The 17,869-nt window shown below is 40.5% G+C and overlaps 1 protein-coding gene and 1 pseudogene across 2 annotated transcripts in view; one reads left to right on the forward strand and one right to left on the reverse strand.

Moving 5' to 3' along the window:
- Positions 1-17,869, reverse strand: part of SLC17A5 (solute carrier family 17 member 5) — an 84,617-nt gene that overhangs the window by 45,727 nt on the left and 21,021 nt on the right. For both annotated transcript variants that reach the window (XM_088840538.1, XM_055433781.2), the window contains exons 4-6: positions 17,722-17,809; positions 12,729-12,815; positions 11,748-11,866 (exon numbers count right to left, since the gene is read on the reverse strand). In XM_088840538.1, coding sequence (XP_088696664.1) covers positions 11,748-11,866; positions 12,729-12,815; positions 17,722-17,809 — 294 coding nt within the window. The remainder of the gene's footprint in view (positions 1-11,747; positions 11,867-12,728; positions 12,816-17,721; positions 17,810-17,869) is intronic.
- On the forward strand, positions 1,784-1,883 carry LOC129561377 (U6 spliceosomal RNA; annotated as a pseudogene).

Raw genomic sequence — 17,869 nt, forward strand, 5'->3', positions numbered from 1 at the left:
TTTCCAGTGTCACATCCAATTATCTGCATGTATCGTGTTTCACCTACACATACACCTTCTTCAGGTGAACCTGAACCCATACAAGCTTCCCATTTGGAAACTCATGATAGCGGCATCCCTGCTCTACACCCTGATTTTGGTATTTTCCACATTACCAACACAAACTGGAGTATGGTACAATATTAAACTACTCATTTATACACAACACTGCCCTCTAGTGATGAGAACAATTCTTTCTAGTAGTCTGTTTTAAGGATCCTCTTGATGTAAACAAAAAGAAATCTAGTTACTGATCCAGCAACAGGAAGAGAAAATTTTTTTTCAGGAAATGTGGGTGGACGCAACCAATTAATTTAATCTTATCTTCCTGATCAAAGCAATCAGCTGTGGTCTGAGCCACCATCTAAAGCCACAGAGCACAGATGGACTACATGTAAGTTCTTCCATAGATTCTTGTCTTAATAGTGCTGGCTGTGTACAGGATGACCAGTAATAGCAAATCAGGCACGTTTCCTCTCTGCTGCTGCTGCTAAGTCACTTCAGTCGTGTCCGACTCTGTGCGACCCCACAGACGGCAGCCCACCAGGCTTCCCCGTCCCTGGGATTCTCCAGGCAAGAACACTGGAGTGGGTTGCCGTTTCCTTCTCCAAGGTATTCCTATTTCTTGAAGAATCTTCCACGCTTGTTGTAATACACACAGTCAAAAGGCATGTGAAATGAGTGCAACTGTGAAGTAGGTTGGACATTCTTTGGCATCGCCCTTCTTTGGGACTGGAATGAAAACTGACCTTTTCCAGTCCTGTGGCCACTGCTGAGTTTTCCAAATTTGCTGGCCTACTGAGTGCAGCCCTTTAACAGCATCAAACTTACAAATAGTTCATGGCAACCCAGTGCCTAAAGGGTAAAGTCTAAGCTCCTCAATGGGACATACAGGATTCTCCATGATCAGGCTTTCCCTGCCACTCTCTGCCTTTGCCTTTTACCTGCAGCAATACCTGATTCCTGGCAAGTATCACTCTCTCTCCTCAGAATCTGCTTATACCACATCCTTTCCCAATGTGCCTAGTTAACTCCAACTTCTCTTTCAAGATTGCTCAGATGAACCTTTTACCAGTAAGAAAGAAATAGCAGCCTCTGACTGCTCTCACCTGAGATGGTCTGCTTCTAATAGCTGAGCCACAGAACATTCCCACTGACTGTGACCCCTGGTCTGGGAAGATTCCATACGCTGCAGGGAAACTAAGCACACGTGCCACAACTACTGAGCCAGCACTCTAGCGCCCATGCTCTGCAACAAGAGAAGCCACTGCAGTGAGAAGCACATGCACTGCAGTGAAGAGCAGCCCCTGCTTGCCACAACTAGAGAAAGCCCGCAGCCATCAAGCCCCAACACAGTCAGAAATAAATAAAATCGTAAAAAAAAAAAATGATGGAATGAGACAGATAGACAACACCTTGATCACCTCTGAGCACAGATGAAAACAAGAATGTATGAACCACACAAAAGAGCAAAACTCTCCTGGCTAACATGACTGCTGCTTCTCTGCCAATTATAGTCTCAGCCCTACCTTCTAGATAAAAATTAAGATCTTCAGCCACAGAACTGCTACTGCCTTCTCACAGCACCAATTCTGGAGCAAAACAGTGATTCTTTAAACCGTCCTCATGGTCAAGTAACACAAGTCTAAACTGTAGCAAGCTGCCTTCAGCTCTCTCACTGAGATGCCCTTTGGTTCCTCATGGTGCGGTTTCTTCTTGATTGCCACAAAGCAAGAAATCCCCTGCTCACTGTGGCGGGACATACACTAAAAGTGGACCAACACAGAGAAGATTAGCATGGATGCAAGGATGACGTGCAAATTCATGTAATGCTCCATATTAAAAGAAAAAAAGAGAGAAATCCCTTTGTTCAACTACAGGTATGTTGCTGACAGGCCCTGGCAGGAGAGTATCATCACCGGGCTGACTGAGGACTCCTGCCTTCTCTGTACCAAAGATGTACTGTGTAACCTGCAGACAGCATTGTCAGCCTGAAGTTCTGTCCATTCACGTCTGTCTCCCTCTGGATATCATAGGTCCCACAGGAACCATGTCTTGTTAATTTCTTCTCTGTGATTATCAATTTTTTGGTCCTCAGTACCTTACAAAGAGGGGCTTCCTTACTGACTCAGATGGTCAAGAATCTGCCTGCAAAGCAGGAGACCTGGGTTTGAACCGTGGGTCAGGCCCACTCCAGTATTTTTGCCTGAAGAATCGTACTGACAGAGGAGCCTGGCAGGCTACGGTCCAGGGGTCGACTGAGCGACTAAGCACACACATACCTGACAAAGAACCTAGGACATAGTAAGCTCTCAAAAAATGTTTAAGGAATGAAGTACAGCAGAGGCCAAACATTTATTGGATCTAGGATTAAAAGTGGAGCTTCATGTAACAAAGTATTTTATGACATTTTCAACTGCAATGTCATCTGGTTTAAGAATGCAGTTTGAAGTTCTAGGAAACCTAATTCTCTTAATTCCTCTTGCTTCTGAATATTTAAATTTCTGAAGCATATGGAAAAACAGATTCCAAAACCTTAGGTTTGGATAATGGACAGATATAGGAACGTTTGAAGCTCTCTTTAAAAAAAAATCTAAATAAACTAAAAAGTTTCATAAGTTAGTGAAGATAATGGTAAAAATGAAATTTTAGAAGAAGTTATTAATAATCAATGCTGAGAAAACATATCAATTTTTTTGGAAAATAGAAGCATAATTGACTTACAGTGTTATATTAGTTCCTGGTGTACAAAAGAATAATTCAAAATTCAATACAAAGCTATTACACAACGTTGACTTACGTTCCCCGTGTTGCACAGTAAGTGCATCCTTGTTACTTATTTATTTTATACCTAGTAGTTTGTACTTGTTGCTTGCTAAGTCACTTCAGTCGTGTCCGACTCTGTGCGACCCCATAGACGGCAGCCCAACAGGCTCCCCTGTCCCTGGGATTCTCCAGGCAAGAACACTGGAGTGGGTTGCCATTTCCTTCTCCAGTGCATGAAAGTGAAAAGTGAAAGTGAAGTCGCTCAGTTGTGTCCGACCCTCAGCGACCCCATGGACTGCAGCCCTCCAGGCTCCTCCGTCCATGGGATTCTCCAGGCACAAGTACTGGAGTGGGGTGCCATTGCCTTCTCCATTGTACTTCTTAATTCCCTTCAACTACCTTGCCTGGCCCCTCCCGCTTCTCCCTCTCTAACCGCTAGTTGGTTCTCTGTATCCATCAGCCTGTTTCTGTTTAATATTTGTTCACTTGTTTTATTTTTCAAAGTTCACATATAAATGAAAAGACACAGTATCTGTCTGTTTCAATCTGACTTATTTCACTAAAGCAAAATACTGTCCAGGTCCATCCATGTTGTTGCAAATGGCAAAATTCCATTCTTTTTTATGACCAAGTAATAGTCTACCTTATATATAAGATACATTAAGTTTTATGTGGCAAGATCCATTTACAATGCATTAACTCTTTTAATCTGTTTCTCCATGGGGGAAAAAATGGGTATTCATTTAATTAATATCTCAGAGAACACGGAGATCTCAAAGTAACTTTATTACATTGGTGATACCTTCTAAATTTCTGTCAACTTTTGGCAAAGACCAAGGGATGCCATATTTCTTAAAATTCAGCAGCTTATAGAGACCTTTGTAGCAAATTATAAAACTTAAAAAGAAATGTGAATGAGTAAATGTTTAATTATTACCTGGTTTGCTATATGTAACAACTGAACCCTGTGATATAAAGGGTGGGCCCAGTGAGCTGAGACAAGCGCACACAAACCCTGCGATGCGGAGGATGAGCCTGGGGAGCCCAGACAAGCACACACAAGCCCCGTGACGCAGAGGCCGGGCACCCGGAGCCGAGACAAGTGCCCACAAGCCCGCGATGCAGAGGATGGGCCTGGGGAGCTGAGACAAGCGTACACAAGCCCTGCGATGCAGAGGCTGGGCCCTGGGAGCCAAGACAAGCGCACACAAGCCCCGCGATGCAGAGGGTGAGCCTGGGGAGCTGAGACAAGCGCACACAAGCCCCGTGACGCAGAGTTTGGGCCCATGAAGCTGAGACAAGTGCACACGAGCCCCACAACACAGAGGGGTGAGCTCCGGGGGCTGAGGGAAGCCCACAGAAGTCTCTACAACACAGAGGGCACAGTCAGGGAGCCAAGAAAAGATCCACACAAACCCTTACCCAGCAAGCTTCAGCCAGCAATGCAGGGTGGGACAGGGGAGCAGAAGCATAGCAATGATCCCAGGGACAAGTTGGGGGCTGGCGGCAGTGGAGACATGCTGAGAGGGCCACTTTGAAGCAGCTGTGGAAACAGATGTGTCTAACACTGCCAGGGCCAGAAGGACTGCCCAAACACATCCTGGCTGGACCCATAGAGACTGCTGGACACTGCACTGACCTTTTGAGAGAGGAGATCCAGCTCCATCAACCAAAACATAGGCACAAGCTCCCCCAACCAGGAAAACATCACAGGACACTAACCCGACCCCATCCACGGGGCAGACTCCACAACCAAGAAGAAGTACGACCTTGAGAACCTTTTTTTTCTTTTTAAAATCCATTTATTTTTCTTATAAAGCACCCGGCTTATTCCCCCTACATATTCTCACATTCACATTATCCTTTTTCAGTGCTGTGGAGTTTTCCTCTTTGTTTTTCTTGTTAAAAAAATAATTTTTAAGATTTTTTTTTCTTTTTCACCCTTTATTTTGGAATGAGTTTTTTATTTTGTTTTTGACATATTAACTGCTTTTCCTATCATTCTATACCGGTTATAGCTATTTCTGAATATATATAGATCTTTTCCACACACATTTATTTATCTTTGCTTTTCTATTTTTTCTTTTCTCTCTCTCTTTTCCCCTCTTTTCTACCCCCTATTTTTCTCTTTTCCTTCCATTCTCATCTTTCCCCCCCCTTTTCTATTCTCCTTTTTTTCCCTCTTCACTCTTTCCTTTCTCACCAAGTAAGTTAAATTGTTGAGCCCTCTTTGCTATATTCCCCAGTTGGCACTCTGCTCATGCTCAGTTTTCCAGATTGAGCATTCGCTAGCTCTGCTTTTAATTGCTTGATATCACTTTTGGTTTCCTTGTTCACCAAGTCAATCTCCTGTACTCTTTTCTTTAGAATACTGTATGTGTGCAAGTGTGTGTTTATGTCCCATTATTTCTGTAATTACCTGCTTGATCTCCTCCCACTAGAACACAGGCACACGTCACCCCTAACAAGAAATCAACACAAACCACCCAACCAATCTTTCCCTCCAAGGGCAAAAACCAAAAGGAACAAGGATGACAACCCTAAGGCCTGAGAAAAGGAGACATCAAGTGGGGCAAGTTAGGAAAAAAAAATGATGACAAGACAGAGAAATACAGCAAAAATGAAAGAACAAAGTAGAAACTCATAAGACCAAATAAATGAAGAGGAAATAAGCAATCTACCTGAAAGAGAATTTAGAATAATGATAGTAAAGATGCTCCAAAGACTTGAAAATAGAATGGAGAAAATGCAAGAAACATTTAACACAGTTAATACAATCACTAAGGACACAGAAGAAATAAAGAATAAGCAAACAGAGATGAGTAAAACAATTACAGAAATTAAAAATACTCCAGAAAGAACCAATAGCAGAAAAACTGAGGCAGAGGAACAGATAAGTGAGCTGGAATATAGAATGGTGGAAATAACTGCTGAAGAGCAGAATAAAGGCAGAAGAATGAAGAGAATTGAGGATAGCCTCTGAGATCTTTGGGACAATATTAAATACACCAACATTTCAGTTATAGGGGTGTCAAAGGAAGAAAAAAAAAGGCACCGAGAAAATTTTTGAAGAAATTATAGATGAAAACTTCCCCAGCATGGGAAAGGAAATAGTCAATCAAGTCAAAGAAGTACAGAGAGTCCCTCAAAGGATAAACCCAAGGAGAAACACATCAAGACACATATTAATCAAGGTAACAGAGATTAAACACAAAGAAAGAATATTAAAAGCAGCAAGGGAAAAGGAACAAGTAGCATACAAGGGAAAACCCATATGATTAACAGTGGATCTTTCAGCAGAAACTCTGCAGGCCAGAAGGGAATGGCAGGATATATTTAAAGTACTGAAAGAAAAATATACAACCAAGATTACCATAACTAGCAAAGATCTCATTCTAAACTGATGGAGAAATCAAAACCTTTACAGACAAGCAGAAGTTAAAGAGAATTTAGCATCACCAAACCAGCTTTGCAACAAATACTAAAGGGAGTTATATAGCCAGTAAGCACAAGAGAAAGGAAAGACCTACAAAAACAAACCCCAAACAATCAAGAAAATGCCAATAGGAATATATGTATCATGGATTAAATGCACCTACCAAAAGATACAGACTGACTGAATGGATACAAAAACAAGACACGCATGTATGCTACCTACAAGAGACCCACTTCAGACCTAGAGGCACACACAGACTGAAAGGAAAAGGATGGAAAAAGATATTCCATGTGAATGGAAACCACAAAAAGCTGGAGTGGCAATCCTTATTTCAGGCAAAACAGATTTTAAAATAAAGAATATTATAAGAGACAAAGAAGGACACTACATAATGATCAAGGGATCAATCCAAGAAGAAGACATAACAATTGTAAATATTTATGCACTCAACACAGGAGCACCACAATACATAAGGCAAACGCTGACAGGCATAAGAGGGGAAATAGTAACACAATCATAGTAGGGACTTTAACACCCCAGTCACACCAATGGACAGAACATCAAAACAGAATCAATATGGAAACACAAACCTTAAATGAAACTCTAGACCTAACTGATATCTTCAGGACTTTCCATCCAAATGCAGAAGAATATACTTTCTTCTCAAGTGCACATGGAACATTCTCCAGGATAGAGCACATCTTGGGCCACAAATCAAGCCCCAGTAAATTTAAGAAAGTTGAAATTGTATCAAGAATCTTCTCTGACCACAACACCATGAGACTAGATATCAACTACAGGGGAAAATTGCGAAAAACACAAACTCGTGGAGATTAAACAATACATTACTAAATAATGAAGATGTTACTGAAGAAATAAGAAGGGAAATCAAAAGGTTCCTGAAACAAATGACAACAAAAACACGATGACCCAAAACCTATGGGATTCAGCAAAAGCAGTTCTAAGAGGGAAGTTTATAGCAATACAATCCTACCTCAAGAAACAATAAAAGCATCGAATAGACAGCCTAATTCTATATCTAATGCAGCTGGAAAAGGAAGAACAAAAAAAGTCAGCAGAAGGAAATAAATCATAAAGATCAGAGCAGAAATAAATGAAAAAGAAATGAAGGAAACAATAGCAAAGGTGAATAAAACTAAAAGCTGGTTCTTTGAGAAGATAAAATTGACAACCACTAGCCAGATTCATCCGGAGAAGGCAATGGCAAGCCACTCCAGTACTCTTGCCTAGAAAATCCCATGGACGGAGGAGCCTGGTAGGCTGCAGTCCATGGGGTCGCTGAGTCAGACACGACTGAGCAACTTCACTTTCACTTTTCACTTTCACACATTGGAGAAGGAAATGGCAACCCACTCCAGTGTTCTTGCCTGGAGAATCCCAGGGACGGGGGAGCCTGGGGGGCTTCCGTCTATGGGGTCACACAGAGTCGGACACGACTGAAGTGACTTAGCAGCAGCAGCAGCCAGACTCATCAGGAAATAAAGGGAGAAAAATCAAATCAACAAAATTAGAAATGAAAAAGGAAAGGTTACAACAGACAACACAGAAATACAAAGGATCATAGAGAATATTATAAGCAACTATAGGCTAATAAAATGGAAAACCTAGAGGAAATAGATTCTTAGGAAAGTTCAACAGGAAAAAACAGAAGTTATGAACAAGCCAAGTACAAACACTGAAATCGAAACTGTGATCAAAATTCTCCCAAAAAAAAAAGCCCACTGCCAGATGGCTTCACAGAATTCTATCAAACATTTAGAGAAGAGCTAATGCTTACTTTTCTGAAACTCTTCCAAAAAATTGCAGAGGAAGGAACACTTCCAAACTCATTCTATGAGGCCACAATCACCCTGATACCAAAACCAGGCAAAGACAACACAAAAAAGGAAAATTACAGGCCAGTATCACTGATGAACATAGATGCAAAAATCCTCAACAAAATTCTAGCAAACAGAATTCAACAGCACATTAAAAAGCTCACACACCATGATCAAGTTGGGTTTATCCTAGGAATGCAAAGATTCTTCAATATACACAAATCAATCAGTGTGATACACCATATTAACAAGTTGAAAGACAAAAACCATATGATCATCTAAGTAGATGCAGGAAAAGCCTTTGACAAAATTGAGCACCCATTTATGATAAGAGCACCTCACAAAATGGGCATAGAAGGAACCTACCTCAACACAGTAAAGGCCAAATATGACTAAGCCCACAGCAAACATTGTTCTCGATGGTGAAAAACTAAAAGCATTCCCTCTAAGATCAGGAACAAGACAAGGGTATCCACTCTCACCACTATGACTCAACATAGTTTTGGAAGTCCTAGTTATGACAATTAGAGAAGAAAAAGAAATAAAAGGAATCCAGACTGGAAAAGAAGTAAAACTCTCACTGTTTGCAGATGACATGATACTACACATACAAAACCCAAAAGAAATTATCAGAAAATCACTAGAGCTAATCAGCAAATTCAGCAAAATTGCAGGATACAAGGTCAATACACAGAAATCACTTGCATTCCTATATACTACCAATGAAAAATCAGAAAGAGCAATTAAGGAATCAATCCCATTCACCACTGCAACAAGAAGAATAAAATATCTAGGAATAAACCTACCTAAGGAGACAAACGGAGAAGGCAATGGCAACCCACTCCAGTACTCTTGCCTGGAAAATCCCACAGACGGAGGAGCTGTGGGCTGGTGGGCTAACGTCTATGGGGTAGCACAGAGTCGGACACAACTGAAGCGACTTCGCAGCAAGGAGACAAAAGATGTGTATATGGAAAATTACAGGACACTGATGAAAGAAATCAAAGATGACATAAACGAATGGAGAGATATTCCATGTTCCTGGGAAGAAGAATCGACATTGTGAAAATGACTATACTACCGAATGCAATCTATAGGTTGATGCGATCCCTATCAAATTACTAATGACATTTTTCATAGAGCTAGAACAAAAAATTTCACAATTCATATGGAAACACAAAAGACTCTGAATAGCTAAAGCAGTCTTGAAAAAGAAGAATGGAGCTGGAGGAATCAAGCTTCCTGACTTCAGACTATACTACAAAGCTACAGTCATCAAGACAGTATGGTACTGGAACAAAAGCAGAAATATAGACCCATGGAACAAAATAGAGAACCCAGAGATAAACCCACACACCTATGGGTACCTTATTTTTGACAAAGGAGGCAGAATATACAATGGGGCAAAGATAGCCTCTTTAATAAGTGGTGCTGGGAAAACTGGAGAGCTATGTGCAAAACCAGAAATTAGAACACTTCCTAACACCATACACAAAGATAAACTCAAAATGGATTAAAGACCTAAATGTAAGACCAGAAACTACAAAGCTCTTAGAGGAAAACATAGGCAGAACACTAGATGACATAAATCAAAGCAAGATCTTCTATGACCACCTCCTAGAGTAATGGAAATAAAAACAAACAAGTGGGACCTAATTAAACTTAAAAGGTTTTGCACAGCAAAGGAAACTACAAAGTTAAAAGACAACCCTCAGAATTGGAGAAAAGAATAGCAAAGGAAACAACTGACAAAGAATTAATTTCCAAAATATGCAAGTAGCTCATACAACTCAACACCAGAAAAAGAAACAATCCAATAAAAAAGTGGGAAAAAGACCTAAACAGACATTTCTCCAAAGAAGACATACAGGCGGCTAACAAACACATGAAAAGATGCTCAACATCACTCATTATTAGAGAAATGAAAATCAAAACTACAATGAGATACCACCTCACATCAGTCAGAATGGCCATCATCAAAAAGTCTGTAATCAATGTAAATTGATTACAGCCATTATGGAAGATGGTAAGGAGATTCCTTAAAAAACTAGGAATAATACCACCATATGACCTAGCAGTCCCACTACTAGGCATATACCCTGAGGAAACCGAAATTGAAAAGGACATATGTACCCCAATGTTCACTGAAGCACTATCTACAATAGCTAGCACATGGAAGTAACCCTAGATGTCCATCGACAGACGAATGGATAAAGAAGCTGTGGTGCCTACACACAATGGAACACTACTCAGCCACAAAAGGAACACATTAGAGTCAGTTCTGATGTGGATGAACCTAGAGCCTATTACACAGAGTGAGGTAAGAAAGAAAGAGAAATAGAAATATCATATACCGACGCATATATATGGAATCTAAAGATGGTACTGAAGAATTTATTTTCAGGACAGCAATGGAGAAACAGACATAGAGAACAGACCTATGGACACAAGGGGAGGCGAGGAGGGAGAGGGGGAGATGTATGGAGAGAAACGTGGAAATTTACAACACCATGTGTGAAATTGATAGCCCATGGGAATTTGCTGCACGACTCAGGGAACTCAAACAGGGGCTCCGTGACAACCTAGAGGGGTGGGATGGGGTGGGAGATGGGAGGGAGGTTTGGGTGGGGAGGGATATGGGCGTGCCTATGGCTGATTCTTGTTGATGTATGACAGAAAACCACAAAATACTGTAAAGCCATTATCCTTCAATTAAAAAAATAAAAAAAAGAAGAAAATAGATGGCCAACAAGGACCTACTGTATAGCACAGGGAACCGTATTCAATATCTTGTAGTAGCCTACAATAAAACCTGAAAGAATATCTGTATATAAAACTGAATCATTCTGCTCTATACCTGAAACACATCACTGTAAATCAACTATAATAACAACAACAACAAAACATCACTGACTCTTATGACTGTAAAATATAACAGAATAAAAGAACAATTGTACCAGCCAGGGGTGCAGGGAATTGAAAATATCAATAATAATAACTTGATGGGGAATAAAAGTTTTACATGAAATATTTTATGTTCTTTAAACCAATAAAGTGACTATGAAGCCATTAATAATGCTAAAGAAAAGACTGTGTATTTTAATTTTTCCTAATGTTTTTAGGTTCTGCTTTTATTCCCACTAAAAGACAAATATTTTATCTCCAGGGCTTGAGAATTTACTCTATTAAATTATTACAGATTTTATTTCTGATTTGCTATTGTGCTCAATTAAGTGAAGCAAATCTTACTTTAGTGCATCTAAATTTTTTATAAAGGTCTATTTTAGAGGAGCAAATTATATAGCATAGCAAATGTGCTGTCCTTGTTAAATCACACTCATTTAAAATACAGATAAAAACACACTAGCTTCCTAACAATAAACAGAATGTAGCTGTAAGATTCCTTTCTTAGATAACACACCTTATTTTCTACTAAGAAGAAAGACAAAGAGAGTCACTTGAAAATTATTACTCTAGAAGATTTAAAATGAAAAGTAATTTTTCATAGATTTAAACTAGAAAGAATTAAAATATCTTGGGCAAAATAGTACTTTGTATATTAATTTGCCTAGAATGTACACAACAGAAATATTCATTAAAAAGTTGGTATCCTAAACCTGAAAAAAAAAGTTTCTGAAATTATTTTTAAAATGTGCCAAAGTTCATACCTGATTTTTTAATGATGAAAGAATATATTCCTTTTCATAGGGGGAGATTGTCTTGTGAGTTTCTGGTGTATCACTAACTAAGCAGATCCATAAAATAAACCAAATGATTCCAACAATGCCTTAAAATAGAAAAATAATAGTTAAACGAAATCAGAATGCACCAATGCAGCAGTTTACTTATGTCTTGAAAAAAATTATGTAATTATAAACTTCACCACAATATGTCTAGCATTGTCACCACACAATTTTTTTTTTTTTTTTGTTATGAGAACTTTTAGGATCTATTCTTGTGGCAACTTTCAAGTATGCACTATAATATCACTGTGCGATAATGTTACAAACCTAGACTTATTTATTTTATAATGGGAATTTTGCACCTAATGTGATCAACTTTTGACCACATGACTGCCTAACAGGGTCTACTAGACAAAACCTTTAAAAAACTAAATGTCTACAATCTATTATTTCCACAGATATCTGCTTATGTTTATTTGTTTTGACTGCAGATATATTTCCCAAATAAATGTTTAGGTGGCATCTACTTTATTAAAAATGTGTACCATCCTGCTACTGAGATTGATGAATGAAAGGCCCTGGGACTAAACAAACATACAAAAAAGATTAAAACTAACAAGTGAGAGTATCCTACTTTGCTTGAGAAGAAGTATTTTCAAAATTTACATTTTTATAATAAATGACATAGCAATTTTTGTAGTAAAAGTGTAGCATTTAAGTACAGGATTCAACAGCACTTTCTACTGAACAAATATTCCAAAATTAACAGCAAGTCACAGCTTAGCCAGATCATTTTAACCACATGAACTTGAAAAACAGGTTATCAGTAAATGTTTCAGGGCTTTGTGGTTTAGGAGATGGCTACTTCAGTGAGTTGGCATATACATATTTTAACCAATTATTAAACCTCTATTACATTTCAGACCTCTCACATCATAATTTAGGTTACATTTTGAATAAACTTACCAAAGAAATAGAAGACATAAGTCCAATTCATATAGTAGCAAATTATTCCAGAAAGAGGAAGAGAAACTACTGTCCCAAGTTGTGCTCCTAGAATGACAACAAAACTCTGTAAACTTTGGAGAAAAATGAATGAATAGGGGACAGGTCTCCTGCTTAAGAAGATGGACAGTAGATTATGAGGAAAAGAGCCATCAACTCCCATAGCTGGGGCTTCCCTGGTGGGCTAGAGGTTAAGAGTTCGCCTGCAGATGAAGGGGTCACTGGTTTGATCCTTGGCCCTAGAAGATTCCACATGATGCAGAGCAACTAAGCCCATGCACCACAACCTACTGAGTACACAAGCTGCAGCTACTGAAGACCGTGGGCCTAGAACCTGTGCTCTGCAACAGGAGAGGCCACCACAGTGAGAAGCCTGTGCGCTGCAGCCCGAAAGCAGCCCCCACTTGTTGTAACCAGAGAAAGCCCACGTGCAGCCGTGAAGACCCAGTGCAGCAATAAATACATGAATTAAAAAAAAACCTCATAGGAGTTGAGTTTGTTGTTGTTTAGTCACTAAGTTATGTCTGACTCTTTTGTGACCCCATGGATTGTAGCCCGCCAGGCTTCTCTGTCCATTGGATTTCCCAGGCAAGAATACTAAAGTGGGTTACCATTTCCTTCTCCAGAGGATCTTACTGACCCAGGGATAGAACTCCATTCCTACGTTGGCAGGCAGGTTCCTCACCACTGAGCCAGCAGGGAAGCCAGAGGAGTTGAGTTAGTCACATGCAAATATAAATAATCCATTCTCTTAAGGGATCATTTACTAGAAAACTCATAATATATAAAATGGATGCATTAATATATAGTTACATTAATTACGATTATATAGCTATTGCTGAATTAGAAGGCACCAATCAACCAAAGACCTATTATAATATGAGCTAGTAAATGCCACATTACCAGTAAATGTGTTAGAAAGCCAAGTGTTTGGGGAAAGCCTCAAAGATGATCTCTACACATAACCTACTGCAGCACTTCTGATGGAAAATGAACAAAGCTTTAAGTAATCTAATTTGCTCCAAATACATCACACACATTTGTATGAGATAAATAAGTACTAAAACTCATTTTAACCACAAGACAGAAGACATCTTAGTAGGTACAGTGTGAGCTAAAACAATCAGACATTGTGTCTGGTCTCAAGTTTTAGTCTTATATTATTTGTAAATAAAAACAAACAATTATTATATGTTAGAAAGTGTTGAGTGTCACAGAGCAATATGAAAGTTCAAAGGTAGGACAGATAACCTCTGACCTCTAGAGGTCAGGAAAAGATGTAAGAGGCAGCGGTGGGACTTTGAAAAGATGAGCAAGATCTGGTCCCATAAGAAAGAAGATATAGAGGCAGAGGTAACAGGGTGAGTAAGGAATGGCAGAAAGTGAAGAGGAACTCAAAAGCCTCCTGATGAAAGTGAAAGAGGAGAGTGAAAAGGTTGGCTTGAAGCTCAACATTCAGAAGACAAAGATCATGGCATCTGGTCCCATCACTTCATGGGAAATAGATGGAAATACAGTGGAAACAGTGTCAGACTTTATTTTTTTGGGCTCCAAAATCACTGCAGATGCTGATTGCAGCCATGAAATTAAAAGACGCTTGCTCCTTGGAAGGAAAGTTATGACCAACCTTGATAGTATATTAAAAAGCAGAGACATTACTTTGCCAACCAAGGTCCGTCTAGTCAAGGCAATGGTTTTTCCTGTGGTCATGTATGGATGTGAGAGTTGGACTGTGAAGAAAGCTGATTGCCGAAGAATCGATGCTTTTGAACTGTGGTGTTGGAGAAGACTCTTGAGAGTCCCTTATACTGCAAGGAGATCCAACCAGTCCATTCTAAAGGAGATCAATCCTGGATGTTCATTGGAGGGACTGATGCTAAAGCTGAAACTGCAATACTTTGGCCACCTCATGCGGCGATCTGACTCACTGGAAAAGACTCTGATGCTGGGAAAGGTTGGGGGCGGGAGGAGAAGGGGACGACGGAGAACGAGATGGCTGGATGGCATCACCGACTCTGTGGACATGAGTTTGAGTGAACTCCGGGAGTTGGTGATAGACAGGGAGGCCTGGCGTGCTGTGTTTCATGGGGTCGCGAAGAGTCGGACACGACTGAGCGACTGAACTGAACTGAACTGAAGGAAGGAAAGCAGGAAAGCAGCAAGTGGGATTGGGAACTTCAGCTGGGTGAAGGACAGGAAAAGAAAGGCTAGAGAAACGGGTTGAACAGCTGTTGAATATCTGCTCCCTGCCAGGGACTATGTGCCAGGGGCTAGGCTGGCTAAAATGAAGCGGTAATGACCACAAAGACTCTTGACCCCTCACTTGAGCTCAGGCTTTATTTAATAGGCAAAGGGGAACCACAGATAGTGCCTCTTCTGGAACTTATCAGATTTCTTACATCGATCTCCACACAGCTGTAAGAATCTTCTTAAAAGAAAAAAAAAAGGAACCTTCTGAAAATGTACATTCGTATCTCTCACGTAAAATATTTCCCCATTGCATTTTGGAGAAGAAAAACCCTGTGACCTGTAGGCCTTGATGTAATCTGGCTCTTGTCTATTTCTCTAACCCCATCCTCTGCTGTTCTCTCTTATTCAGTGTGTTCTAGACACCTACAGTGTTTCTCATTGCTTTGAAACTATTCTTACTTCCTGCCTGACAGTCCTTGTACATGCTGTTCTGATTGGCTGGAATGCTTTCCTTTTTGCTCTTTGCATGACTGGTTCCAGCAAAGTGCAGACGCTGCTCCTTACCTTGGATGAGGGGTATCTTCAGGCTTATAGGCTTGTCCAAACCCTTTGCTCTAAGCACTACAAGTGAGCTTGCGAGAGTTGCTCCCAGGTCTGGGGGAGGGGAGCATGTGATCCTTTTAACCAAACTTTTCTTCTCAGAAACAAAAAAGGGTTAGCACTGCATTCTCTTTCATGAGCTACCTTCTTTCTGGTATTAATTACCAAATCTGATTTTATTATTATTATTTTTTTTGTAATAACCTACTTTGGAAAGGAAAAATGTAGGCGGGGCCCGCTAACCTTATTTCCCGTCGGGTTGAAGTGCCGCAGGGAAGGCAATTTGATAAACTCTGCGGAGAAGGCAATGGCAAGCCACTCCAGTACTCTTGCCTAGAAAATCCCACGGATGGAGGAGCCTGGTGGGCTGCAGTCTGTGGGGTCGCTAAGGGTCGGACACGACTGAGCGACTTCACTTTCACACATTGGAGAAGGAAATGGCAACCCACTCTAGTGTTCGTGCCTGGAGAATCCCAGGGAAGGGGAAGCCTGGTGGGCTTCTGTCTATGGGGTCACACAGAGTCGGACACCACTGAAGTGACTTAGCAGCAGCAACAGCAGCCCCAAGGTCAGGCTAGTAACCTATGGAAAATTCTGAAAGAGATGGGAATACCAGACCACCTGACCTGCCTCCTGAGAAACCTATATGCAGGTCAGGAAGCAACAGTTAGAACTGAACATGGAACAACAGACTGGTTCCAAACAGGAAAAGGAGTATGTCAAGGCTGTATATTGTCACCCTGCTTATTTAACTTATATGCAGGTTACATCATGAGAAACGCGGGCTGTACGAAGCACAAGCTGGAATCAAGATTGCCGGGAGACATATCAATAACCTCAGGAACTAAGCAGCCTCTTGATGAAAGTGAAAGAGGAGAGTGAAAAAGTTGGCTTAAAGCTCAACACCCAGAAAACTAAGATCATGGCATCAGATCCTATCACTTCATGGGAAATAGATGGGGAAACAGTGGAAATAGTGTCAGACTTTATTTTGGGGGGGTGCCAAAATCACTGCTGATGCTGATTGCAGCCATGAAATTAAAAGACGCTTACTCCTTGGAAGGAAAGTTATGACCAACCTAGATAGCATATTAAAAAGCAGAGACATTACTTTGCCAACAAAGGTCCATCTAGTCAAGGCTATGGTTTTTCCAGTGGTCATGTATGGATGCGAGAATTGAACTGTGAAGAAAGGTGAGTGCCGAAGAACTGATGCTTTTGAACTGGGGTGTTGGAGAAGACTCTTGAGAGTCCCTTGGACTGCAAGGAGATCCAACCAGTCCATTCTAAAGGACATCAGTCCTGGGTGTTCATTGGAAGGACTGATGCTAAAGCTGAAACTCCAATACTTTGGCCACTGCGTGCGAAGAGTTGACTCACTGGAAAAGACTGATTCTGGGAGGGATTGGGGGCAGGAGAAGGGGACGACAGAGGGTGAGATGGCTGGATGGTATCACCGACTCGATGGACATGAGGTTGAGTGAACTCCAGGAGTTGGTGATGGACAGGGAGGCCTGGCATGCTGAGATTCACGGGGTTGCAAAGAGTTGGACATGACTGAGTGACTGAATGGAACTGAACTGACTGGTTCATCTCATTCTTCAGACTCTAGCTTTGCCACTGCAAGAGAGGTCTTTCTCAACCACTGTATTTAAAAGTGGTCAGATCAAAAAGTTTTCATTCAGTATGTGAGCTGGAGGAATTATAATTCACATATAAAGCTCATGCTATATTACCTATAGATCAAAACGATAGCAAATAATGCATAGGGGAAAAAAAAGGTGTCTGAAGGGAGGGATTCAAAGTCATGACATGCTTATGAGATGATCAAACCAGAAATCACAATTTAAGGACACAAGTATTCAATTTTCCAGCTTTTTTGGGATTTTGTTCTGTTAAAGCATTCTCTATACCAACATCTGAAAAGGCAGCATGCTTTGAAATAAAGGATGGCAGATGAAGAAAACGACAGTAGTCAATTATGCCACATCGCTATGTTAGTGAGCCAAGGAAAACCATTAACAACAAAGTTGTATCCTCAAAACTTTATTTTTCCCCAAAGGAAACACCTGACACTGCATGACTCTGGGGTATACCTTTCCCCCAAGGTTGATGTGTAGATAACAAACTGTAGCAAAAATCTTTATAAAAATGGTTATCTCACCTGCATATGAAATACTCAGAAGCTTGCTTCTTTCAAGAGGGGGAGCCCACGAAGACCACATGGCATGCATGGCTGGAAATGTGACACCCTGAGAAGGGAAAAAGGCATTTCTGATGAAATACAAAGTAGTTTTGTTAATGTTTTAAAT

Source organism: Moschus berezovskii, chromosome 10 (assembly GCF_049115385.1).
Source record: "Moschus berezovskii isolate FMDL1 chromosome 10, NW_MosBer_1.0, whole genome shotgun sequence".
Lineage (NCBI taxonomy): Eukaryota > Metazoa > Chordata > Mammalia > Artiodactyla > Moschidae > Moschus > Moschus berezovskii.